The 27,492-nt window shown below is 41.8% G+C and overlaps 2 protein-coding genes across 2 annotated transcripts in view; one reads left to right on the top strand and one right to left on the bottom strand.

Moving 5' to 3' along the window:
• The window catches only part of LOC121538068 (nucleolar protein 4-like), a 37,888-nt gene extending 21,516 nt beyond the window's left edge, over nt 1-16,372 (top strand). The window contains exons 4-11 of the mRNA XM_041845822.2: nt 618-727; nt 8,696-8,837; nt 9,656-9,948; nt 10,085-10,270; nt 10,785-10,973; nt 11,815-11,934; nt 12,205-12,415; nt 13,384-16,372. Of these exons, the coding sequence (XP_041701756.1) occupies nt 618-727; nt 8,696-8,837; nt 9,656-9,948; nt 10,085-10,270; nt 10,785-10,973; nt 11,815-11,934; nt 12,205-12,415; nt 13,384-13,607 (1,475 nt within the window). The 3' untranslated portion in view covers nt 13,608-16,372. The remainder of the gene's footprint in view (nt 1-617; nt 728-8,695; nt 8,838-9,655; nt 9,949-10,084; nt 10,271-10,784; nt 10,974-11,814; nt 11,935-12,204; nt 12,416-13,383) is intronic.
• A 7,670-nt stretch (nt 16,373-24,042) lies between these two features.
• Nucleotides 24,043-27,206, bottom strand: LOC121538069 (pancreatic progenitor cell differentiation and proliferation factor). The gene is made up of 4 exons (XM_041845824.2): nt 27,026-27,206; nt 24,926-25,107; nt 24,587-24,680; nt 24,043-24,434 (listed from the first exon to the last, which is right to left on the bottom strand). Exons 2-4 carry the CDS (start codon nt 25,056-25,058, stop codon nt 24,308-24,310), a joined length of 354 nt encoding a protein of 117 aa, XP_041701758.1. The 5' UTR covers nt 25,059-25,107; nt 27,026-27,206; the 3' UTR covers nt 24,043-24,307.
• Nucleotides 27,207-27,492: the final 286 nt, after the last annotated feature.

Below are 27,492 nucleotides of genomic sequence, written 5' to 3'. Positions count from 1 at the left end.
TGTCAGAATCCAGAATATAAATATGTGTTGTGTATACAATTTGGAAAGGAAATATTTGGATGAGCTATGTTGAGAATACAGTATATACTGTACATACACAGTGAGTAAACAACAGAATATGAAAAAAAGGGCCACAGTGCCTACTGTCTACTGGTTGTCATTATTACCTTTTAATCAGAGACTGAGTCTAATTAAGATCAGAGAAATCAGAGTAACCAGATCAGATGAATTAACTCTCTGGTCAAAGAAAACCAATAGACAGTGCAGGGAGTGGCAGAGCCCCAAGGGCACGTGGGAGAACTAAAAAAGCTCTAAATGCGTGTCTGTTAGGTTTGAGCCATGAGAGTTTTGTTCAGTTAAAGTGGTACAAAAGACATCATAGCTGGCTTGCTTTACTTGATTGTTTGTCTAGAAAAATATCTTACTGTATCTATCTCTATGTCAGTGGATGCTGCTGAGGGGAGGACGGCTCATAATAATGGCTGGAACGGAGCCAATGGAATGGCATCAAACCATGTGTTTGATGTATTTGATACCATTCCACGAATTCCAATCCAGCCATTACCACGAGCCCGTCATCCCCGATTAAGGTGCCACCAACCTCTATATGTGTACAGAAAATGATCGACCAACATCTCTGGTCCCGGACCTCATTGACTACAACATGCCCCTGACTGCCACCTACCTGAAACAGATGAAACTACAGTGCATGACTGCCAATGAGCGGGTAAGGCATAGTGTGTGTGTGTGTGTGTGTGTGTGTGTGTGTGTGTGTGAGAGAGAGAGAGAGAGAGAGAGAGAGAGAGAGAGAGAGAGAGAGAGAGAGAGAGAGAGAGAGAGAGAGAGAGAGAGAGAGAGAGAGAGAGAGAGAGAGAGAGAGAGAGAGAGAGAGAGAGAGAGAGAGAGAGAGAGAGAGAGAGAGAGAGAGAGATCTCTGCCTCTCTCTCAAGCTCTCTCGCCCACTCTCGCCTACTCTCCCTCTCTTTATTACGCCATGCATCACTAATAGAGCCTTCAGTAAACGCCTCAGTCCTCTACAGAACCCTCAGAGGGGTGTGTTGCATTTCCTCAGGAGGATAGCAGTGTGTGCTTATTGTACTGTACTGTATGTGTGGGGTTCTGCCAATCGTGTTCTCTTGCATTCATGATATATGCAGGGTTTTTATTCAGAGGCATTAGCAAGTGTATTCATAAATAAGCTAACCCCATTGGCAAAACCCCTGGCCTGGAAAGAGCAGTAGATGTTTTCTTTCATCATGGATATAGGCCGGGGCTGCTTGTAAGTAGCCTAAATTACCAGACTATGCTCACAAGATCAGGAGGCTTGCAAGGCTAGCTTGTAAGTAACCACTTTACCAAAGTCTTGGTCATCCATTCTACAAGAGGACCAGAAGCATGTTGATTGGCAGCGACAAGACAATACTGAGATCTTTACAGAGACAGTATCAAATATTCAGGTATTGTGGATGTTGTTTCTCTGTGTTGGGTTGCTTCTCTGTGATTAGGTACTCCACTGTATTGCAGAGTGATACATACAGAGTTATTGTCCTCCTTGTTGGTAGAGGTTCAGTAGCAGGTAGCTTGGTGTGTATGAGTGTTGGGCCAGTAACCCAAAGGTTGCTGGATCAAATCCCTGAGCCGTCAAGGTAAATATATGTTGTTCTGTTCTTGAGCAAGACAGTTAACCCCCAACAACAACTGCTCCCCGGGTGCTGATGAGGTGGATGTTGATTAAGGCAGCCCCCCACACCTCTCTGATTCAGAGGGGTTGGGTTAAATGCGGAAGACACATTTCAGTTGAATGCATTCAGTTGTACAACTGACTAGGTACCCTCCCTCCCCCTATATGATAATCCAATGTTCAGCACCACCATTGTCTGTGTTTGTTGATTATTTTCCTCAAGTTCTGGCAACTAACCCACTCTGGTCCACTCCTGTCTGTGTTCCGATAACAACTAACCCACTCTGGTCCACTCCTGTCTGTGTTCCGATAACAACTAACCCACTCTGGTCCACTCCTGTCTGTGTTCCGATAACAACTAACCCACTCTGGTCCACTCCTGTCTGTGTTCCGATAACAACTAACCCACTCTGGTCCACTCCTGTCTGTGTTCCGATATCGGGAGCATGTTTGAGGTTTCTTCTTTCCACAGTTAAAAATAGCAGTGCTGCAAGACACATTATTTAACAGGGAGATTTGCTCCCTCATTCTTACCCTTTTGCTGTCAAAATTCCACAGTGGTGTCAGCAGTGTCAGGAGAAAATGGCATTGGCTAAACTGTGACTGTGTACAGTGCTTTCTATTGACATTTGTAATAATGCATATTATTATGTGTGTTTGACACGTGTACTGAATGCTCGCTCACATGAAAAGAGTGTATGTGATTTTCCTCCTGTAGTCTGCTGCTCTCTACAAGTTAGTGTGGGAGAGGTGGAAAAATGATTGTTATCGATCAATAATGACAAACCTCCTGGTATTGACAACTTAGATGGAAAGCTACTGAGGATGGTAGCTGACTCTATAGCCACTCCTATCTGCCATATCTTTAATCTGAGTCTAGAGGAAAGTCTTTGTCCTCAGGCCTGGAGGGAAACCAAAGTCATTCCGCGACCCAAGAGTGGTAAAGCGGCCTTTACTGGTTCTAACAGCAGACCTATCAGCTTGCTGCCAGCTCTTAGCAAACTGTTGGAAAAAATGGTGTTTGACCAAATACAATGCTATTTCTCTGTAAACAAATGAACAACAGACTTTCAGCATGTTTATAGAGAAGGGCACTCAACATGTACTGCACTGACACAAATGACTGATGATTGGTTGAAAGAAATTGATAATAAGAAGATTGTGGGAGTTGTACTGAAAGAATTCAGTGCAGCCTTTGACCATAACCTTTTATTTTTTATTTATTTTTTTTTCTCGGGGGGAATGGATCAGCTTAATATTGCAGATAGATTGTATCTTCTATCAATGTAATTGTCTGCATCACTTCCAATCCCCCATGTTTTTTATATATTTTTTATATATATACTCCCCTTTATTACTTTTCAACCCCACCATCCTTTCCCTACTTGGAGTAAATTAGTGAACAACAATGGCCAGGCCTCTACTTCCGGTCTATACTCACTATCTACACCTTATGGACAGAGTTCATTTTACAATAATTCTATTATATATATATATATATATATATATATATATATATATATATATATATATATATATATATTTTTTTTGCTCCTGAACTTCTTCTACTCTCAACCTCTCCGATCATTTTCATGGTGTCCATCCGGTTTGCTTCTATATGCCATATCTTTCTAACTGTGCTCCTTCCCAAAAGCTCCCAACATACAACCTATATACTTATTATGGACACAGTATGCTTACATTATTAGCTATCTTTGTTATTATTTGTTGTTATTTGTTATTAGTCCCATCCTTCAACTCTATTCAATACCTCCCATCTATCTCCTAACACCATCCATATAGGATTTCTATTTGCCATATATATTTCAACCGTACTGTGATGTTTTACAAAAATTCTGAACCTTTCTATTCTCATTGCTTCTACAGATTGTGAATTAAAAATAAACATTTTTGCTAAAAGTATTATTATATTATTGATTGATTGACTATGACTTTTCAGATCACCCAGTAATGCTATCTGCAATGTTAGTTCCAGGTAAATATTGCAATCCTTTAGCCATTCCTGGACCTGTGTCCAAAAACAAGCTACAAATGGACAGAACCAAAACAAATGATCTAATGATTCTGTCTCTTCACAGCAAAACCTGCAGAGCTGGGAAGATTGTATCCCCCATATAAATAACATTCTATTGGTAGCAAGAATTTTATATAATAATTTAAATTGAAAGATTCTAATTTTTGAATCCGGTGTCGTATTGACCATAACCTGTTGTTGAGAACTTATGTGTTATGGCTTTTCAACATTTGCCATTTTTATTTTATTTATTTTTATTTAACCTTTATTTAACCAGGTAGAAGCCAGTTACCTTTATTTAACCAGGTAAGCCAGTTGAGAACAAGTTCTCATTTACAACTGCAACCTGGCCAAGATAAAGCAAAGCAGTGCGATAAAAACAACAACAACACAGAGTTACATATGGAATAAACAAAACATACAGTCATTAACACAATAGAAAATCTATATACAGTGTGTGCAAATGTAGTAAGTTATGGAGGTAAGGCAATAAATAGGCCATAGTGCAAAATAATTACAATTTAGTATTAACACTGGAGTGATAAATGTGCAGAAGATGATGTGCAAATAGAGATACTGGGGTGCAAATGAGCAAAATAAATAACAATGTAAATAACAATATGGGGATGAGGTAGTTGGGTGGGCTAATTACAGATGGGCTGTGTACAGGTGCAGTGATCGGTAAGCTACACCTAGGTATTTGTAGTTGTCCACATATTCTAAGTGAGACCCGCTGAGAGTAGTGATTCTAGTCGGGCGGGCGGGTGCAAGCAGCGTTCGATTGAAGAGCATGCATTTAGTTTTACTAGCATTTAAGAGCAGTTGGAGGCCACGGAAGGAGTGTTGTATGGCATTGAAGCTCGTTTGGAGGTTTGTTAACACAGTGTCCAATGAAGAGCCAGATGTAAACAAAATGGTGTCATCCACGTAGAGGTGGATCTGAGATTTACCAGCAGCAAGAGCGACATCATTGATATACACAGAGAATAGAGTCGGCCCGAGAATTGAACCCTGTGGCACACCCATAGAGACTGCCAGAGGTCCAGACAACAGGCCCTCCGATTTGACACATTGAACTCTATCTGAGAAGTAGTTGGTGAACCAGGCGAGGCAGTCATTTGAGAAACCAAGGCTATTTAGTCTGCCAATAAGAATGCGGTGATTGACAGAGTCAAAAGCTTTGGCCAGGTCAATGAAGACGGCTGCACAGTACTGTCTTTTATCGATCGCGGTTATTACAGTGAAGGAAAAAAGTTTTTGATCCCCTGCTGATTTTGTACGTTTGCCCACTGACAAAGACATGATCAGTCTATAATTTTAATGGTAGGTTTATTTGAACAGTGAGAGACAGAATAACAAAAAAAAATTCCAGAACAAAACGCATGTCAAAAATGTTATAAATTGATTTGCATTTTAATGAGGGAAATAAGTATTTGACCCCTCTGCAAAACATGACTTAGTACTTGGTGGCAAAGCCCTTGTTGGCAATCACAGAGGTCAGACGTTTCTTGTAGTTGGCCATCAGGTTTGCACACATCTCAGGAGGGATTTTGTCCCACTCCTCTTTGCAGATCTTCTCCAAGTCATTAAGGTTTTGAGGCTGACGTTTGGCAACTCGAACCTTCAGCTCCCTCCACAGATTTTCTATGGGATTAAGGTCTGGAGACTGGCTAGGCCACTCCAGGATCTTAATGTGCTTCTTCTTGAGCCACTCCTTTGTTGCCTTGGCCGTGTGTTTTGGGTCATTGTCATGCTGGAATACCCATCCACGACCCATTTTCAATGCCCTGGCTGAGGGAAGGAGGTTCTCACCCAATATTTGATGGTACATGGCCCTGTCCATTGTCCCTTTGATGCGGTGAAGTTGTCCTGTCCCCTTAGCAGAAAAACACCCCCAAAGCATAATGTTTCCACTTCCATGTTTGACGGTGGGGATGGTGTTCTTGGGGTCATAGGCAGAATTCCTCCTCCTCCAAACACGGTGAGTTGAGTTGATGCCAAAGAGCTTGATTTTGGTCTCATCTGACCACAACACTTTCACCCAGTTCTCCTCTGAATCATTCAGATGTTCATTGGCAAACTTCAGACGGGCCTGTATATGTGCTTTCTTGAGCAGGGGGACCTTGCGGGCGCTGCAGGATTTCAGTCCTTCATGGCGTAGTGTGTTACCAATTGTTTTCTTGGTGACTATGGTCCCAGCTGCCTTGAGATCATTTACAAGATCCTCCAGTGTAGTTCTGGTCACTCCCTTTAAGAGTGTGCTCCTAATCTCAGCTCGTTACCTGTATAAAAGACACCTGGGAGCCAGAAATCTTTCTGATTGAGAGGGGGTCAAATACTTATTTCCCTCATTAAATGCAAATCAATTTATAACATTTTTGACATGCGTTTTTCTAGATTTTGTTGTTGTTATTCTGTCTCTCACTGTTCAAATAAACCTACCATTAAAATTATAGACTGATCCTTTCTTTGTCAGTGGGCAAACATACAAAATCAGCAGGGGATCAAATACTTTTTTCCCTCACTGTATATCGTTTAGGACCTTGAGCTTGGCTGAGGTGCACCCATGACCAGCTCGGAAACCAGATTTCATAGCGGAGAAGGTACGGTGAGATTCGAAATGGTCGGTGATCTGTTTGTTAACTTGGCTTTCAAATACTTTCGAAAGGAAGGGCAGGATGGATATAGGTCTGTAAAAGTTTGGATCTAGAGTGTCACCCCCTTTGAAGAGGGGGGTGACCGCTGCAGCTTTCCAATCTCTGGGGATCTCAGACGATACGAAAGAGAGGTTGAACAGGCTAGTAATAGGGGTTGCGACAATTTCGGCGGCTAATTTTAGAATGAAAGGGTCCAGATTGTCTAGCCCAGCTGATTTGTAGGGGTCCAGATTTAGTAGCTCTTTCAGGACATCAGCTATCTGAATTTGGATGAAGGAGAAGCGGGGGGGACATGGGCAAGTTGCAGCGGAGGGTGCAGAGCTGGTGGCCGGGGTAGGGGTAGCCAGGTGGAAAGCATAGCCAGCCGTAGCAAAATGCTTATGAAATTCTCGATTATCGTAGATTTATCGGTGGTGACAGTGTTTCCTAGCCTCAGTGCAGTGGGTAGCTGGGAGGAGGTGTTCTTATTCTCCATGGACTTTACAGTGTCCCAAAACGTTTTGGAGTTAGTGCTACAGGATGCACATTTCTGTTTGAAAAAGCTAGCCTTTGCTTTCCTAACTGATTGTGTATATTGGTTCCTGACTTCCCTGAAAAGTTGCATATCGTGGGGGCTATTCGATGCTAATGCAGTACGCCACTGGATGTTTTTGTGCTGGTCAAGGGCAGTCAAGTCTGGGGTGAACCAGGGGCTATATCTGTTCTTAGTTCTGATTTTTTTGAATGGGGCATGCTTATTTAAGATGGAGAGGAAAGCACTTTTGAAGAACATCCAGGCATCCTCTACTGACGGAATGAGGTCAATATCCATCCAGGATACCCGGGCCAGGTCAATTAGAAAGGCCTGCTCGCTGAAGTGTTTTAGGGAGTGTTTGACAGTGATGAGGGGTGATTGTTTGACCGCTGACCCATTACGGACGCAGGCAATGATGCAGTGATCGCTGAGATCGTGGTTGAAGACAGCGAAGGTGTATTTAGAGGGTAAATTAGTCAGGATGATATCTATGAGGACGCCCATGTTTACGGATTTAGGGTTGTATCTGGTAGGTTCCTTGATAATTTGTGTGAGATTTTGGCCATATATCATTGATTCAGAGCTATCTATCTAATAGAACTCAGAGGGTTTTCTTTAATAATAATATGCCATTTAGCAGACGCTTTTATCCAAAACGACTTACAGTCATGTGTGCATAAATTTTTACGTATGGGTGGTCCCGGGGATCGAACCCACTACCCTGGCGTTACAAGCGCCATGCTCTACCAATTGAGCTATTGAGCTACAGAGGAAAGGAAGCTTCTCAAACATGTAAAGTGTTTGTACCGCAGGGCAGCTCTCTAGGCCCTCTACTCTTTTCTATTTTTACCAATGACCTGCCACTGGCATTAAACAAAGCATGTGTGTCCATGTATGCTGATGATTCAACCATATACACATCAGCAACCACAGCTAATGAAGTCACTGAAACCCTTAACAAAGAGTTGCAGTCTGTTTTGGAATGGGTGGCCAGTAATAAACTGGTCCTGAACAAATGTAAAACTAAGAGCATTGTATTTTGTAAAAATCATTCCCAAATTTCTAGACCTCAGCTGGATCCGGTAGTGCATGGTGTGGCTGTTGAACAAGTTGAGGAGACGAAATTACTTGGTGTTACCTTAGATTGTAAACTGTCATGGTCAAAACATATAGATTCAATGGTTGTAAAGATGGGGAGAGGTCTGTCCGTAATAAAGAGATGCTCTGATTTTTTAACACCACACTCCACAAAGCAAGTCCTGCAGGCTGTAGTTTTATCTTATCTTGATTATTGTCCAGTCATATGGTCAAGTGCTGCAAAAAAGACCTAGTTAAGATGCAGTTGGCCCAGAACAGAGCTGCATGTCTTGCTCTTCATTGTAATCAGACATGCCACCAGGGGTATCGAGAACAAATTCAAGGACACGTTCAGTATTATACAGAGCCATGAGTGCATGGAACTCCCTTCCATCTCATATAGCGCAAGTGAACAGCAAACCTGGTTTCAAAAAACAAATAAAGCAACACCTCACGACATGTACAGTATGTGTAACTGATAGATGCACACACACACACTGCATGTTAATGTTTTTAAATGTATATCAATTGTGAAGTATTTTGTCTGTAATGTCTTGTTCGTTATGTGTCGGACCCCAGTAAGACTAGTTGTCGCCATTGGCATCGGCTAATGGGGATCCTAATAAATTAAATCCAATCAAATCTTCAGCAGCCTGTTCAGTCGTCCTCAGGGACGAAATAGTACTTTGAGGAATGTCTCAATCTTTCTATCTCGCTCTCTCTCTTCTCAGGATGAAAGTTCGGTGAGCAGTGAGGACATGGATATGGCTGAGCCCACGTGGGTCTCTGCTGAGCGTCCCCCTGTACCTGAGCTCAGTCCCCCCAATGGAGGGATGGTACACGGCCCACAAGCCGCATTGAAAGAGGAGGACGGTAAGACAATGGCCTTTTCGTGTGTGTTTGTGTTTGTGTGTGTGTGTGTGTGTTTGTTCATACTGTATGTTTGTTTGTTTACAGTATGTCCCTGTTTTCATTGGTTTTCAGTGGGATTTGGGATGTACAGCAGGTGTGGGAGGGCCATATACTAGTTGTATAGGATAGGGAGCAGCTTGTGCTTCGATTAATGTACTAATCCCACCAAATCCCTCATTATGTGTGATGTTTCACTACCCCACCCCAACCTCAATCATCCCTAATGGCTGAGGGGCCTCCAGCCACCCCCACCTCCATCCATGACTAACTCATGATGGGAAAGTGGACATCCACTAAGAAACTACAGATATTAAGAACTCTAGACAACCAGACACTCTGATTACCAGTTTGTATTGAATAGTGGATTCAAAGAAAAAGTCACATATTTTGCACTGGCTAGATTCTAAGTAGTCAACACAATAGAAAAAAGCAATTTGAGCCTCACAACACACCAAGTCATCTTACTTATATGAAAGTTAGCAAAAACCTCTATAGGTAGGATTCGGCAATTCACATTTTCAAATGGGGACCGGGAAGAGGAACATTTTATGAATGATAATATCTGGATTTATTGAGATTAATTCATTTACTATATCATGGCTCACTGGAAAAAGGGGTAGTGGTGTTCCCAAATCAGCGGATTAAAATAAATAACCCCCCAAATCACAATTGATCTTTCTCTCTCTCTCTCTCTCTCTCTCTGACTCTCTCTCTCTCTCTCTCTCTCTCTCTCTCTCTCTCTCTCCCTCTCTCGCTCTCTCTCTCTCTTTCTCATTCAGATGACGACTCTGAGAGTGGCAGTGCCAACGGGCTGCCAGCCCTGACCCCCCCGGAGGCGATGGTTGTGGGCAGTGTTCCTCCAGATGGTGTGGCTCCATACAGGGAGGTGACTGAGAACGGGGTGAGCGCTCCCCTGAACTTCAGCACCACCACCTCATCCTCTTCCTCCTCAGAGGACCAGCAACCAGTCAATCTGACTGACAGACTGCTGCCTGTGGGGAGCCCTGTTGGGACGCCCTACCCAGCTGACCCTACGAGGAAGTCCCCCGGGAAATCAGACTACGGCAACAAGGTAAGGACAGAAAATACATTTGAATAGGGCCTTGTGGTGATCGCCACACCAGATGTTTTATTACAACTTGAATGCTGTTTTGAGTCCTCATCTGTAGCAATAGTAACAGTGTTTGTTTCTGTGTGGGTGTTTACAGTCTCCTCAGTACAGCTCCGGAAGCTATGACTCGGTGAAGACAGAACTGAACATGAGTGCTGAGGACCTGACCTCTGGGCGTGCTCAGATCATCGATGATGATGATGACGATCATGACGACCACGATGACAGTGACAAGATCACTGACGCTGAGGGGATGGACCCAGAGAGGCTGAAAGCATTTAATGTAAGAGTCTCATCGCAGCTGTCACTAGTAAATATAAACTTCAAGGGGTGAATTAATTAGAAATTGGCCTTTATGCAACACAATTGGTCTTTCTGCAACCCAAATATCAACAAAGAAGTCAAGTTAGCACTTTTTCAAAAGAATATAAATGTTAGAGGGAAAATGTAAAATGGCACTCCTCAACCTTAAGACCATTATCCTGTTATTGTTCATTGTGAATGTATTTTTGCATTCACTATATCTTCTCTACTCTCATCTCTCCCCCCTCTTTATTTAACCACTCTCCCTTTCTTTGCACCCTCTTTCCTGCTCTACCTCCATTTTTTCTCCCCCACTTCTGCTTTTGCTCTTTTTGTCTGTACACATCCCCCTCTTGCTTCCCCCTTCTCTACACCCCCTCCTCCTCTCCCCTCTACACCTCCCATCGTCCAAACCTATCTTCCCCCTCTCCTCCCTTCTACACCCCATCCTCCTCTCTCTCCTCCCTTCCCCCCCTATATCTCTACCCTCTCAGATGTTTGTTCGTCTGTTTGTGGATGAGAATCTGGACCGCATGGTGCCCATCTCCAAGCAGCCCAAGGAGAAGATCCAGGCCATCATCGAGTCATGCAGCCGACAGTTCCCTGAGTTCCAGGAGCGCTCCCGCAAGCGCATCCGCACCTACCTCAAGTCCTGCCGCCGTATGAAGAAGGTTGGTTTTGAGGTAGGCACTGTTCCCCTCAGTATCCTCCCCATAGTCCCTAGCCCCCCTCCCCCTATTTAGTAGATGGTAGTCTTGTGATCTTATGAAGTGGGGTTGATTGTGGAGTGGGTAACAGGTGCGCTATGTCGCTTTATTAGTTGGGCGCTCTGCCATATATGACAATGACTTCAAGTGAAATCCCAAGTTCAAGAACATTGGAAAACAGTGGTACACGGACATGCCCAGACCGTCACTTCTAGCTCAGAAGCCCCAAAAGGACAGCACGCCATGGCTGTGCTTTGTAACAGACTTCAATGATTGTTTAAAAAAATCTATCCTGAAATATTGGCCTATTCTACAAACAGAGCCGATGCTCCAGCCTCTAGTGGTATGTTCTCATACAGACGCCCACGTACGATCAGGGATACGCTGGTTCATTCTTTCCAAAAGCCTGACCGTTCAAACTGGGAACTATAAGTGTGGAAGATGTGCTCAATGTAACAACACGGCAAACTGTAAATACTACACACACCCTCTTACTGGCTGAAAGTTCTACCAGAGACAGTTCATCAACTGTAACTCTAAGATGCTCTTGATGCTCTGATGAAGACATAACTGTCTTTTTTATAACCATTTTGGAGTGCCGCCGTTTCCCAGTGTTCTTAAACTTGGAATTTCATTTGAAGGGGGTTGATTGTTTGTAGAGACTGGGATGGCCAGGATTTGTAGAAAGCTATCACTTTGTATCCGCCAAAGTACAATTTCAGAACCACGTTTCATGAACATGCATAAATATTCACTAAATTCACTCACACATGAATGTTATACTGCACATCCTTAACACTGTTGTCTGTGCTGTCAGACGCGGCCCACACCCCCACACCTCACCTCTGCCATGGCTGAGAACATTCTCGCTGCTGCTTGTGAAAGTGAGACACGCAACGCTGCCAAGAGGATGCGACTAGATGTCTATCAAGGCCCTGTGAGTGTACATGTATTTGTGTGTTCACAGCATGTGTGTATTTGTTAATTAATGATATTTTGAAGTGTGTTCATTTGTGTGTTTGTTCATCCATGACAGTAGATAAAGTGCATGTTCTTCTGTCGGTAACATCATTAGCAGTATGTACATACAGTATGTAGCTACAGTAGATTCAAATACTGTATATCTTGCTAACACTTTACATGTTCTTATTACTATGTTATTTTTCCTGTAAGTACAGTGTAATAACTATTGTAGCTACTCCTGTAGGAGGAACCTGCAGCTGTTGATAAGAACGCCTCCAGGGACCTGGCCTCAGTTGCCCCCTCAGGGTTCTCCCTGGCTGTCTCAGCCTACTCCCAGTCTCAGGACCCAGTGTACACCAACGGCACCAACGGGGGCCTCAACTACAGCTTCCGCAGTTACGGAGCAATGAGCAACAACCTGCCGACCACTGCTGCCACCACTACACAGACCAATGGTAATTAGCTTCTACCCAATTCCTAGATTCTTAGACTGAGATTCAATGGGAATGTGTTTTTGTACTGTATGTACCTGTATCTATATTAGTGTGATTAATGATTGCCTATATTGCATATCAATAATGTTACATGTTCTATAGGCCTTCTGTATATAAATAATCGGTAACACTTTATTTGGATAGCCTGTAGAGCATCTACAGATGGACTATCTACAGACTATCAGTCATTTTTGAACTAACTATCTACTAACCCTAGCTCTAACCTTAACCCTTACCCTAACCCTAGCCCTAACCTTAACCCTTACCCTAACCCTAGCCCTAACCTTAAACCTTACCCTAACCCTAGCCCTAACCTTAACCCTTACCCTAACCCTAGCCCTAACCTTAACCCTTACCCTAACCCTAGCTCTAACCTTAACCCTTACCCTAACCCTAGCTCTAACCTTAACCCTTACCCTAACCCTAGCTCTAACTTTAACCCTTACCCTAATCCTAGCCCTAACCTTAACCCTTACCCTAACCCTAGCTCTAACCTTAACCCTTACCCTAACCCTAGCCCTAACCTTAACCCTTACCCTAACCCTAGCCCTAACCTTAACCCTTACCCTAACCCTAGCCCTAACCTTAACCCTTACCCTAACCCTAGCCCTAACCTTAACCCTTACCCTAACCCTAGCTCTAACCTTAACCCTTACCCTAACCCTAGCTCTAACCTTAACCCTTACCCTAACCCTTATTCTAAACCGTACCCTAACCCTAACCTTAGGAAGCAGTTGCTTAGCAACAGATGGTCACTTGCTTGTCAACAGATAGTCAGTTGCTTATCAACAGATAGTTTGTTGAAAGTATGATAATCTGTAGAGCATCTACAGATGGACTATCCAAATAAAGTGTGACCCAATAATCTTGTGCTTTCTTTACTGTATGGGGTTATCACACTTAAAGTACACAATCATTTCTCTCTCCAGGTCCCACTGATCTCAGTATGAAGTCTGTGGCTCCCACCTCCTCCTCTTCCTCCAGTTCTAACAGTCACAGTGGTCAGGGTGGAGGCGGGGGAGGTGCCTCGGCTCAGCTCAGCCCCCCTGAGGTCACAGCGGTGAGGCAGCTCATCGCCGGGTACCGAGAGTCTGCCGCCTTCCTGCTCCGTTCTGCAGACGAGCTGGAGAACCTGATCCTGCAGCAGAACTGAACCAGAACCAGGCAAGACCGGACGAACCATGCCGTGCAAAGACCCGTCTCCCCAGGCTGTCCGTCTGTACTATCACCCTCAGTCACACACATTTAGACAGACAGACACTTAATCAAGAGTAAAACTGAGTAAAGTGTCAAAGTAAAGAGTAAGAGTAAAAGTGCATCGCACAATTGGGCCATATAGATAGTAGATTGTAGATATATGGTCACAGGAGCAGAAACTATTTACAGAAATATACAATCCATACATTCACACTGATCTTAGTGCCCAGTTAGCTTTTGACATTCCCATAACAAACCTACTCCTCACCCACTTCATCCATACCCCCAGAAACACTGCAAAGTCACCTCCTTCCATAGATTTTCTTTCTAAACTCTGAGGAGGTATTTGTCAAACATGAATTGCTGCTTCAGATTTGACATTCTGCCACTGCTCTAATAAACCTCAACAGTAGTTTTTAAAGTTAAAGTTGTGATCATAGAAAAGGGGGATGTTAAACCTGTAGGGTAAAGTACTGTAATGTGTCCAAACCTATAGGCTTTGGATCGTAGGATAAAAGGTTAATGCTTCTGGGAAAAGTGTGGAACAGGGTGCAATATGGAAGATAATCAGTAAATGTGCATGTATGGATATGCCACTTGGCAAGTCAAGCCAATGTCCACATACTCATGATGGTGAAGTCTTTTTGTGGGACATTGTGCAAAAGGAGGTCTTCTTAGCGTACCTCTACCTCCTCCTCATGCTTTCAGTCTCAGCATGATGAGCTAATCTGTAAAACATTCCACAGAGATAGCAGATTTACCACAAACATCCCATGAGACTTTGTGAGGCTCCTCTGTGAGCAGTAACGTTAGTTGTCAATCAGGAATGCTGTGTAAAAAGAAAGTATGTCTCATGGCAGCACTGTAGCTTCATTGTTGCTTGTTCTGAACGATGCTCTTCATTATCTGGAACCTCATAACTGAGGCCTTTCACTGACTAGCACCAATCAGACAGATGTGAATAGGACAGAGGACCTGATATACAATGATAGCAGACTTGAGGTCAATGAACCTTTGTTAAGTAATTTGAGATTATTTCAGAGTGTAACATTTTGTGTTGGTTTAAGTCAGGCAGATATGAACAGCATATGGTTGTGTCATAAACTTTGTCTCATGAACGTTACATGGTCGTCTCATGGAAATGTATGGTGAATGCATTGCGCTCCTTGTAACGGCTGTTGGCCTGCTATAGAAAAGGATTTCCCTCAAAATCCCACAATGTTCTCTCCACCTCAACTCCTTTTTCTTACCCGTCTTTGCATTTCTCATCAGCAGAAATTACGACATAAAACACACTGTTTAAAAAAGAAGCAAAAGACAATCTTGATCGTGTGATGGCATCACAGTTTACTCAACAATTCCTTGCTATGGTGTGTGTACTGTATGTGAGAGCAGCACAGAGTACTGGAGCCGTAACATGCTCTCTGTCAACAGACTTTGACAGGCCAGTCATTTGAGCACTCAGCCCTAAGCAGTCGTATAGATGTGTGTTGTAAGAATTAGATTTCCCAACTTTTTTTTATTGTTGTTAAACGTTGGCATTTTTTCTGTTTGTTGTGTAAGTGAAGTGGAGTTGCCCTTTCAAAACTATTTTGTAAAAAAGTTTGCGCTGTAAGCTTAAACATTCCAAACAAAGACAAAATATTATTTGAAGTAGTCAACCTGGTCAGCACCTTATAGATTTGTCAGATAATTCATATCAAAGAGGAATATATTTCAGTGTCATTTATAATAAATGATGTCAGCAGCACATATATCTACTACATTGCTGTGATGATGATCATTCCAAGAACAGGTCAGTCTAAAATGACATGCACAAAATAATCTGTCATTTATTTATGGTCACCATCCATGACATCATGTGACTTCTTTATTATATTTCAAATGCCTAATCTATTGCAAGTTTGGAAGCACTTTACAGCTCAGGATAAAATAACATGGTATATATTTGTAACCGGACATTGTTACAGAACAATCATACTTGATTCACATATTCAATTTACACATTTAAGATACACATGCCTGACAATGGGTTGGTCATGGTGGTCTATGATGAGAGCTGATATGAGTGTGTGTTTTACTTTTTAGTTTGGATGTCTGTATCGATTTAAATGTAGATTAATTTTGTCCACTGAACTGATAATCTTATGGATAATTTGATGTGGGAAACATTATTACAATGCACAATATTGGGTTATAAAGTACATGGCAAGGCTCATGCAAAATTCTGCCAATCTCACTGTCTTAAAAACTAAATAATTTCAATCTGAATTTTTACTAGCAACACAAGAAAAGTGCTGCTTTAAAAGAGCATTATATTTTGCACACATCAGACTTCTGAAATTGTATTTTAGCTAGACTAGTCAGGTTTTAGAAACTGTTATTTTGAAAAATCATGGGGGCTCAGGCTTGTGTACACATTTGAACGCAGGTAAATTGTTAATTTGAATAGACTCATTTGGATCAATCAACTTGATAGCTATACCTACACTCTTCGAAAAAAAGGTGATATCTAGAACAGACTATAAAAGGGTCACCATACAAGAACCCTTTGAAGAACTCTTTGTGGTTCCAGGTAGAACCATTTTGGTTCCAGGTAGAACCCTATTGGGTTCCATTGTAGAACCCTTTCCCCAGAGGTTTCGACATGGAACCCATAAGAGTTCTACCTGGAACCAAAAAGGGTTCTACCTGGAACCAAAAAGGGTCCTACCTGGAATCAAAAAGGTTTCTCCTATGGGGACAGCCGAATAACCATTTTGGAACCCTTTTTTCTAAGAGTGTACCCACTAGGGCACACACTGGCTGAATCAATGTTGTTTCCATGTCATTTCAATGAAATTACGTTGAACCAACGTGGAATAGATGTCAAATTGACGTCTGTGCCCAGTGGGTAGGGCTCTGTCCCGATACTCTCAAATGTCTTCCATGTCTCCTCCACCTCTACTTGCCCCTTTTCTACTTTTGGCCAGCCATAAGCTCCAACAGCCATCAGTAAACTGCCTTCTACACTTACATTTGCATTTTAGTCATTTATCCAGAACGACTTACAATTAGTGCATTCATCTTAAGATAGCTAGGTTAGACAACAACATATCATAATGCAGATACACATTATGTTACTGATGCCGGGTTTATCTACATTCTAAACAGTCACGTTTCTAACTAACGCATCACTTTGCTTTGTGTATCCCAAAAATGGGATCTTCTTAATTTATCTTAAGACTACGAGCTACATTTTATGTGTGTGCTGCAGTTACTGTGACCAATGAAACACAACCATTTGTAGACACATTTTATTCCAGTGGGATTTCTCGTTGCATTGGCAGGACAATTTAATATATAGATGTTTTATAAAAAACTGAGCGTAAAAGCCCTAGTAACTTTTGGATTGCTGATGTGGTCAGATATATATATATAGCTGTACAAAAGTTTTTAAAATAAACATTTTAAACCTAAATAATTTTTCTGTGGGGTACAGCACGGTTCCAGAAAAATGTATGTGGTTTCAAGTTCAAACCTTGCCTGTTTTAACAGTTGGTGGTGCTCTGTAAAACTTCTATTGTTCTTGATATTATTTGATTTGTTACTTCTCCTGCACTGGCCAGAGACTGTAGTTATGTGCAGGGGCTTGTAATGTACTATATACCAATGTGAAGCTTTGTATTTTTTCTTTCTGTTTTTTTGGACTCAGTGAAAGTGTGATGTTTACATGTACAGATTTTTCAAAATACTTTACATTTTTGTCCATTATATTTTCTCACCCTACCTTGCCTGTTTATATTTACTCAGACATTTCTTTAGTGCATTGCATCAAATGCAGACAGATGTGACTGCTTTGAAAGGTAGTCAGGTCAGATGACATTCACATGGTCAAAGTGGGGCTAGACTAAGACAACCAGGTTGGGGTGGTCTCTGGTGATGGCTGATAGCGTCAGACTCTTTAGGAATTCAGGACTGAGAGTGAGCGTCACGCCAGTTCAAAGTGCACCATGAATAGCCTATCTCTGTCTGAGATTTATCAGTAGCATAATGATACACATATTCCCATTGAAGGATTACAGATAACCCACCTGTTTGTTCCCTTCTGAATAGCCCTCTTTAACATGCTGATACAAGCTCCTGGTGGGTGGTGTCAAATGGATTCATTAGCGTGTAACTCAATCACTGAGCAACAGAAGAAAAACATGATAAGAGAATAATAGGACAATGGCAGCCACTCATTCTATTATCATTATATTGTGATCACATTCCCTGGTTGTTATTAGGTACACTTTCACCTCTAGTAACAGCTCCTCAGTGATGTGACGTAAAAGCCATTCCCTTCTCCTGGTCCTCAAGGGGGAACACAAGAACCTCAGGAAACGCTGAATCTCTGAGTTTATTTTTTATCCATTATGATCTTTACTGATGACAGTAAAGTCTCTCTACCTATTACCATGACATTTATATGAAACATTTATCATTGTATTGTACATTTATCATTGTGATTTCAAAGTGGAGCTTTTTCCAGTACATGTGACTGAATATTTTGTTTTTTTTATAGGTATATAGGTAAAAAGTGTTTATAGGTATAAATATGTATTAATATATGTGAAGCGACTAAAAAGACAAAAGAAAAGGCAGAAACATTTTCATCTGTTTGTTTCATGCAAAGCCACCCAGGCGGGATATTCTCTGCCTCTTACATATCACTAATGATGAGGGACTTGTGTTTGTTTTGAAATAGCGCTTTTTCAGTGTAACGTCAACGCTACAGTAAAAAATGTTGGTTACCAACAGCAGCATTGCAAGGTTCTCTTCTGAGATGTCAGTAACTGAATAAAATCAAAACTTGGCTACTTGGATGACTTTCTTGGATTGGGGATGCAGAGCAGACAATGTATGGGAGAGATGGAGAGATGGAATTGGAGAGATGGAATAGCGTTGTGGATAGATGTGCTCCACAAGCTCTTCTCTGTTGCCATGGTGAGGCCTTCAGTCTCTTTATATACAGTGAGGGAAAAAAGCATTTGATCCCCTGCTGATTTTGTACGTTTGCCCACTGACAAATACATTATCAGTCTATAATTTTAATGGTAGGTTTATTTGAACAGTGAGAGACAGAATAACAACAACAAAATCCAGAAAAACGCATGTCAAAAATGTTATAAATTGATTTGCATTTTGGGAAATAAGTATTTGACCCCCTCTCAATCAGAAAGATTTCTGGCTCCCAGGTGTCTTTTATACATGTAACGAGCTGAGATTAGGAGCACACTCTTAAAGGGAGTGCTCCTAATCTCAGTTTGTTACCTGTATAAAAGACACCTGTCCACAGAAGCAATCGATCAATGAGATTCCAAACTCTCCACCATGGCCAAGACCAAAGAGCTCTCCAAGGATGTCAGGGACAAGATTGTAAACCTACACAAGGCTGGAATGGGCTACAAGACCATCGCCAAGCAGCTTGGTGAGAAGGTGACAACAGTTGGTGCGATTATTCGCAAATGTAAGAAACACAAAAGAACTGTCAATCTCCCTCGGCCTGGGGCTCCATGCAAGATCTCACCTTGTGGAGTTGCAATGATCATGAGAATGGTGAGGAATCAGCCCAGAACTACACGGGAGGATCTTGTCAATGATCTCAAGGCAGCTGGGACCATAGTTACCAAGAAAACAATTGGTAACACACTACGCCCGCAAGGTCCCCCTGCTCAAGAAAGCACATATACAGGCCCGTCTGAAGTTTTCCAATGAACATCTGATCATGTCTTTGTCAGTGGGCAAACTTACAAAATCAGCAGGGGATCAAATACTTTTTTCCCTCACTGTAGATACTGTATATAATTATCACGTTTCAGGAGAAGACCCAGATGCAGACAGTGTCGAAGTTACAAAAGTTTATTACAAAAACAGGGGGCAGGCAAACGACAGGTCAAGGGTCCAAAAGGTACAGAACGGCCGGCAGGCTCAGGGTCAGGGCAGGCAGAGGTCAATAATCCAGGGTGGTGTGACAAGGTACATAATGTCAGGCAGGCTAATGGTCAGGGCAGGCAGAATTGTCAAAACCAGGAAAACTAGAAAACAGGAACTTGAAAAAGACAAGCGCAAGGGGAAAACCGCTGGAAGGCTTAACGAAACAAAATGAACTGGCAACAGACAAACAGAGAACACAGTTATAAATACACTGGGGATAATGGGGAAGCTGGGCGACACCTGGAGGGGGGTGGAGACAAGCACAAAGACAGGTGAAATAGATCAGGGTGTGACAATAATAACCACAGAATGAACAGGATACGGATGCAGCTGTACATAATAATTTTCAATGTCACTATCTGAGCTGCTGCACCTCCTGAATGTGCCTATATCCACTGTCTCCAACACAGATTTGTCCATACTCTGTCACATTTACCTTTGCCTTGCCAATCACTTTTTTAAGAAATGAGTTGAAGTACATAACTATTCCCTGTCTCCTTCCAAGGCTTCAAATACGTTTAAAATGTGTATACTTAATCTGTTGTGTAGAGATAATTATGCAGCATTTCCAGTCCATCAGGCTCTGGAAGACAATAGAATGATGAGGTCATAAGATGCAAACCATCAAACAACACCTGAGGATGAGGGAACAGAGTAAATGTCTCTCTGCTTTGGGGAAGGTTTTCTTCTGACCGTGTACCACTATGCAAAGGACCGTAGTGACAGCCTAAGCTCACAAGCGATCAGCAAGGAGACAGAAAGCAGCAGCAGGGAGACTGAAAGTCCAGTCCATTTAAACTTCAGCAATAAACCAATAACAGCCACAAGGGCGCAGCATAGAACCACGGCCAGTTGACAGTAACAGCACTGACTGCAGATTTGTGGGATTTGTTATGAGCTTCACAGATGCTTTAAGTGTGCCCTTACATACAGTATCTGCTAATAGCATGTGTGTTTGAGTGAATTACCTCAGTCCAAGTGGACAATCTCTTTGCAATTGACTAAGTGAGTGTGTGTAACGTTATTATCAGGTGTAGCCATTACAAAGAACTGAGAGTATTCTGCATCATGTGAAGAAATAATGTCAATACTATTTCCCTCAAATGCAATCCTTCATTTAAATTAGAAAATTTCTTCATCTCACAGGACTCTTCAGTTCAAATGTGGTCCTGAACAATGGCCTAATTAAATAATGATTTACATTTAATGGCGACAGTGTAGAGGGTTTGAACGAATAGGTTACATGTTTCTGGCTGCCTACAGTTACATGTCTGGCTCCAGTTAGAGGGAGAGCTTGGTCCTGTCTTGACCTGCTGAGAAGGTACCATTTACATTTACATTTACGTCATTTAGCAGACGCTCTTACCCAGAGCGACTTACAAATTGGAAGCATGGGCTGTATTTCCCTCTGTCATGTTTCACATGCGGCAATTTATCAGAGCTCTGATGCTCATTGGGGTTGCATTATAACTGTATCATAACAGTAACTCGCTTATTCTTATAAACATATTCTTATAGCGTTATAACACTAACTTATCATTTATATTACAACACTTATTCTCCAGAGTTTATTGCTTATATCTTTATGCTTCTGAGTTTACCAGAAACGTGTGGAGGTCACCTGAGTGGTAGTTTTCTTCCAAGAGAACTCTGTTGTTGTTGCGTGAAAACGTTACTGAGCTTATCAATCATGAGAGAGGAACACTTCAGGGAACTCTGTGTTTATGTTGGAAGTTCACATTGGGACACGTGCACAGTCTGCAAACACTCAATAACATGATCCAAGTGTGTACACGTTCTCCCTGCGTCCAGCACATTAACCCTGGCTTACAGGAAACTGAACTTGGTGGCCCTGGCCACAAACCAACTGAGACAGTGATACAAACACTGTGTCCTTTCCCACTCATAATACTCATAGGTTACTGGTTTATTCTGTTTAACGGTTTAAAGGGGAGAACATCCTGACATTGGCCTTGGCTTTAGCCTTAAACCTAACCCTAACCCTTACCCTAGCTTCGTGTCCACATCCCAGTTCAACCCTAACCCTCGCCTCAACCCTAACCCTAACTCTAACCCTTAGTGTCCACATCCCAGTTCAACTCTAACCCTCAACCCTAAACCTAACCCTAACAAATCAAATCAACATTTATCTGTTACATACACAGTTTAGCAGATGTTATAGCGGGTGTAGTAAAATGTCAAACAAGTACACTAATAATTAATAAAAAGAAAAAGACACCCAACCAGAGTAATATTAACACTGTGTCCCACTCCTAATAGACTCCATGTTACTGTAATATTCTGTGTGATGTGGAGAACCCCCGTCAACCCACATCCCTTCCATTCCCCAAACTCCCACCTCTACCTCCCAACTATCTCTACTGTGAAAGTTCAGAGGCTGCATTCTAGCTGCATTCAATAGATTTAGTGGGTCAGAGCTCTGACTCGGCCAGACAGCTGCTATATGTTTGCCCCACATTTCCCTTATATCACTGAGCCCATGATGAGGCACTGTCCATCAGGGACAACTGGGCCTGCTGCCACACAAGGCCCAACCTGAGACCACATATAAAAATGACACCTGAACCTACTCACCTCTTACCCACTTTACATAACGTCTGCTTCTCTGTCTGTTTGTCTTTACCTCTCGCCCTTTCATACGGTAGTGAATGTGATATTTGTGTCTCTCTATCTCTCGACTCCCCCCCCCCCACATCTCTTTCTCTCCCACTGTGCTCCCTGAACTTTGAGCATGGTAACCTACATTATCCTCTGTCCTCTGAGGTAAAATAAGGAGCGCCAGTCACAGCGCATGCTCGGACCATGGATGGGAGATTCCCATGTCTGTAGGTGTTCCAGATTTAGAGACTGAAACATAATTAGAAATGCTAGCTCAGGAATAGCAACAGGGAGAGCAGGGGGGAGGAGGGGGTGTTGAGTGTATTTGTTGAAGGTTATGGCATTTGTTGAGGCAATGGTATTTAGGTGCTTAGTCTTTAAATGTCACATTGACACAGGTCAAGTGCTCTGAACAAGCTTTGTCAGTCACATGTTTAGTTTTGTTCCAGGTTATTGTTTTGTTTGAACCAGTTTTAAACTCTTAATAAGGATTGCTCCTATCATGACAGACCGTTTTTCTGTCCTGTTATTTTCTGTGTTCCAGTGGTTGAGTAAGATAAGTTCAAGATTCAGTTCTTAAAGCTCTCCCAGTAGTGCAGTGGATCCTCAATCCTTATTTTTTTCTGTTTAGTTTCATGGTCAGTTTGCAGAACAAAACAACTACTGTTTTTGGGAGATTGTGTATCCTTTTACATAGATTTGGTGTTTGGTTAATCCAGTTCACGACACATGCACCTGCTCTATCAACTCCGATGTTGACAGATTGTTGATTCCCCTCCAGTTATAAATCTGTCAGCATGGCAAGAACGTGAAAGTGTATTATGCATGCGCACAGAAAATCTTCCATGCATAAATGAAATGCTTAAGTGACCACAATAACTATTTGGTGCTATACATATCACACTGTGCATCTTAACATGTAGGCTATGTCACAACACGTAACATGTATCTATGTAGCCTGTATGTAAGAGCCATGTCTACAGGTCTCTCTTGCTAAATAGATTTGATCTCAATGAGAATAACCTGTATAAATATAGGTTAAGTTAAATGGTTAGCTACAGTAACTGGAGTAAACATTGTCGATGTCTTCAGTCAGTGTAAAACTAGTGAACTCTTTCCATTAGCTCCATGCTTTAATGAACAATCCTGAAAGTGTACTTTATTGTATCCTTGTTGATATAACTAGGTGTTGACTCCACCAAACCAATATGTTGAGATCATAGAAAGACTGTATAAAAAATATAGTCGACATTCACTTTTATCCACCAGAATGTTCCACAGGTGGTTGACCTAGATTTCAGAACAGAACAGGAATACTGTATTATATAAGCCATCGTCTTTATCAATTAGCTGTTGCTAATCATATAGCAGCCTAACCGGCTTAATTCCATTTAGCAAGTACATCAACACTGGCTGGCAGCATGTTGTAAAACATATACTACACTCATCAGTTTTGACATGAACAAACCTGACAATGGAGTTCTCAGGATCGTTATTATTATCGGGTTACATATTGTGAACGCCAGAACTGCCCCTTCTAAAGTCTGTCTATCCCCTATCATCAGAGCCATGGACACTTCACATGTTCAATATAGTGACTATGAGTTATAGGGATATTCACTCTTGTTATAGAAAGTAAGCTATTATAAACTATACTTTCTCACTAATTAGGTTAATCAGGTGAAATAACTAGAGAGAAATTTCTGCCCTAATCTTGTTGATAGATTCCAAATATTAACTAAAAATATATCAAATAAAATATTTAGGGACTTATTTAGTCCATTGAATAGGGAATACAATTCAAGAAAAAAGTATTAATTGCAAGAACTTTGATTTATTTAACAGCAAAAAGCATGATATCAGACAGAGACTGGGGATTTTTTTTTTTTTTTGTGTGCTTTTTTAGTCTTTATTATAAAAAGATATCATATATTATTTATAAACAAAGCGGGAGGAAAAGCAGCCTCCATCACTAAAAGGTAAAAAAAAGTAGTCTCCACTGCCTCCATCTCCATGGGGTGGTGAGGAGTGGGATGTTGGGTGTTGAGGATAAGGGTTTGGGGAGAAGAGAAGATGGAATTAGGAGGGTGGTGGGCTCCCATTTTCCATCTTCCCAGAGTCGCTGCTTTCACTGAGCTGCCTCTTCAACACCATCTCCCTGGCAATACAAGTCACCTGACAGTTGTTCACCGTGTATGTTCCACTCCTGCAACAAGAGGGAAATACATAGCTACAATTAGGCCTAACAACTGGTTACTCAAAATTATACATTTTACAAAGAAAGGAGAAATCAAGCACAACATTTAAACCATGCATGGATTTGATCAATTTATGTGACTCCTAGGTTAGTGAACTCACTTCTGTTCAGATCCAACCATGCTGCCAGGCTGGTTCTGTTTGTTTGGGAAGAAGAAAGAAGACCACCAGTGACCAGAGTCCTGTCTCTGCAGACCTGAGAAGAATAATACAAAAGGAAGATGAGGAACCTGGTCAGATCAAGTCACACGGAGAGATAGAGGATATGTTCCTAATTAAAGGCATTTGTCAGAGTGAGAGTTGTCTGAAATGGCAACTGTTTCCTTACATAGTGCACTACATTTGACCAGAGCCCCACAGGCCCTGGTCAAAAGTAGTGCACTATATAGAGAATAGGATGCCATTTCAGAGGCACCGTGGCAGTTATCTGATCATCTGTACCTGGGGGGTGTGGAATGACTTCGCCAGCGTACTCAGAACTGCCACAAGAGCTGTTGCTAGAGGTGGATCCTATGCGCCTTCTGTAGTAATCATGGGTGGCAATGAGAGAGCCGGTGGATGGAATTGCTGCCATTTTCTTCGACCTTTCCTTCAAAACCGCTCAAAGATGGAAGATGGGAAACCTTAGGGAGATAGAGGAAAGGAGAGAGAAAAGAATGGGTTATTAGAGTGTGGAGACATGAACCTTGCAAGCAGAGGCAAGTGATACTGGGATGAGCCAAATAATATTGTCTATGAATGCTGCATGCTAGATCTCAATGAATGTGCCGTAACACAACATCCTGAACATAGACAAATAGCTGTGCAAAAGCCTTTGTGCAAAGCGTATTACCTATTTCATGATTACTAGCATCATCCATTCACAGAAGCCTATCATTAGCCTATTATAGGCAGGTTTCACTGTTGGCTTAGAGAGGTAATAGAGGTCAACACTTGTGCTGAGAGTCTGATTTCAACACCATGTTCTGAAAATAACTGGATAGTCTGGGGCTGGGGTTTGCAGGTATAATGTCCCAACTTCTGGGCACCTAGCCAGGAAACAGAGTGCTGTGCACCGGCTAGGTACGTGGCAGGCCTCAACACTGGGGCTAGCCGCTACAGGACCTGTAAGGTACTGACTAAGCCACTCGAAAAACAGAATATACCGGTAAGCAGGACTATACAGGACTCAAAAACCTCTTTCTAAGAGAAAGGTTACCAACAGTTCAACTGTGGTAAACACTCACACTGACATCTCAAACACTGCAGTGGAATGAAACATGCCAAAAACGTGGTTTTACTCCCCAACTAAACTACATTGCTATAAGCAAAAGTGAATTGTTTACTGAGAAACAACCTCATGATTACATGTTCGATGCTAAGTCAGTTCTATCCTGTCCAAACCGGTCCAGACAGGACAGAAGCTCTAGTCCAGATGGCTGGGGATTGCCAGCCTAATTCTCATCTGTGCTACATAGGCAGTTGCAAAAAAAAACATCTCAAGGATAAACCAATTCCCTTCGCACAGTGGAAAAATAAAGTTAAAATAAATGTTTACTGCTGTGGGGCACAATAGATGTGTGTGAATGTGCATCCGCATTGCACATTATATTCATACTGTTTTACTGTATTCTAGTCAAGGCTCATCCTATATAACTACTGCTGTACACACCTTTTATATTCATATACTGTCCATACTGTATACATATATATTACGGACTCTGACATTGGTCATTCTGATATATTTTATATTTGTGTATATTGTTAGGTATTACTGCACTGTTGGAGATAGAAACATAAGCGTTTCGCTGCACCTGTGATTACATCTGCAAAGTATATGTACAGACCAATAAAATTTGATTTGATTTGATTCATGCCAACAGGGTCCATGCTATCCGGGTTTCTTGGGATGTCCCTACCCTATTGAAGTTGAAATTTAAAATGGTTAAGGTAAGGGTTAAGGTTAGGGTTAGGTTATGGTTATGGTTAAGTTTAAGGTTAAGGTTAGGGTAAGGGTTAGGGTTTAGAGTAGGGAGGTCCCAAGGATCCTGGGTAGCAAAGACCATGCCAGCAGGAGACCAATACAATATAACCTCACCTGCAGCAAAATAAATGACAGCAGCACTGGCAGGTGCATGATAAACAATAGACCATCCAGATAAAATGTAGATGCAAAGACTAAAATATCAGCAGTCAAAATACATATACAGTGGGCCACCTAACAACAATTATTCAACTGATTACAGATCAGAGAATTATCCCTGATCTGCCTCTGGTGAGATGATGATTAGAATCAGATATGATACAAAGCTGGTGGAAAAGAGAAAACCCCACAGTCTGATTTCGGTATCTTAAGCCTATTACATTGTTAAAGACAATGTGAAATGTGCATTTGTAATGATTTGTGCCAGGACAATAAATAAGATGTAATTTAGTACCATAGCTCTTTCTTTAATAGGTCAACATATAGGATTGGAAACACAATGTCCATTATTAGACAATATAGTATAGGTTATTACAATATTGTTTGCCTTAATCTAAAAGCAATCAAATCAATCTTACCTTTGTATTTGGCGTTTGATGATGTTGAAAAACAACAAAGGATTGAGGATGAGGGTCGGTTGGCAAGGCTCGGTGAATTAAGCTAAATGACTCTTATTGCCCATTTGTGGGTATGTTCTCGGAAAGGACCCTTCAAGGTCTTTATGGTGTAGTCAGTGTAGGAATAGGCAGGCTACTGAAGAGGGACAGGCAGGTAGCTTTATACAATGCAGGATGTGACGCCTACTGGACGAGCTGCTGATGGGCGTGGATAGGGCCCTTTAATACAGTATTTCCACCAGGCAAGGCAAGCACAAAACATGCGTTGCAATCAATGATATCACAATCATTGGTTGCAATGCCCTTGCCACGTCAACTCTGTGGAAACAATAAACAACACGAGGAACTGAGCATAAGTCAGGGAACTTTAACCCAGTGAAAGTTGTGATTCACTGCTTTAATTTGGTTTTCTAGCTATGGCGTGGAAT

This window comes from Coregonus clupeaformis, chromosome 24, assembly GCF_020615455.1.
Source record: "Coregonus clupeaformis isolate EN_2021a chromosome 24, ASM2061545v1, whole genome shotgun sequence".
NCBI lineage: Eukaryota > Metazoa > Chordata > Actinopteri > Salmoniformes > Salmonidae > Coregonus > Coregonus clupeaformis.
Note: the sequence above shows the minus strand (reverse complement) of the source record. Positions and strands in the feature narration are given on the sequence as shown.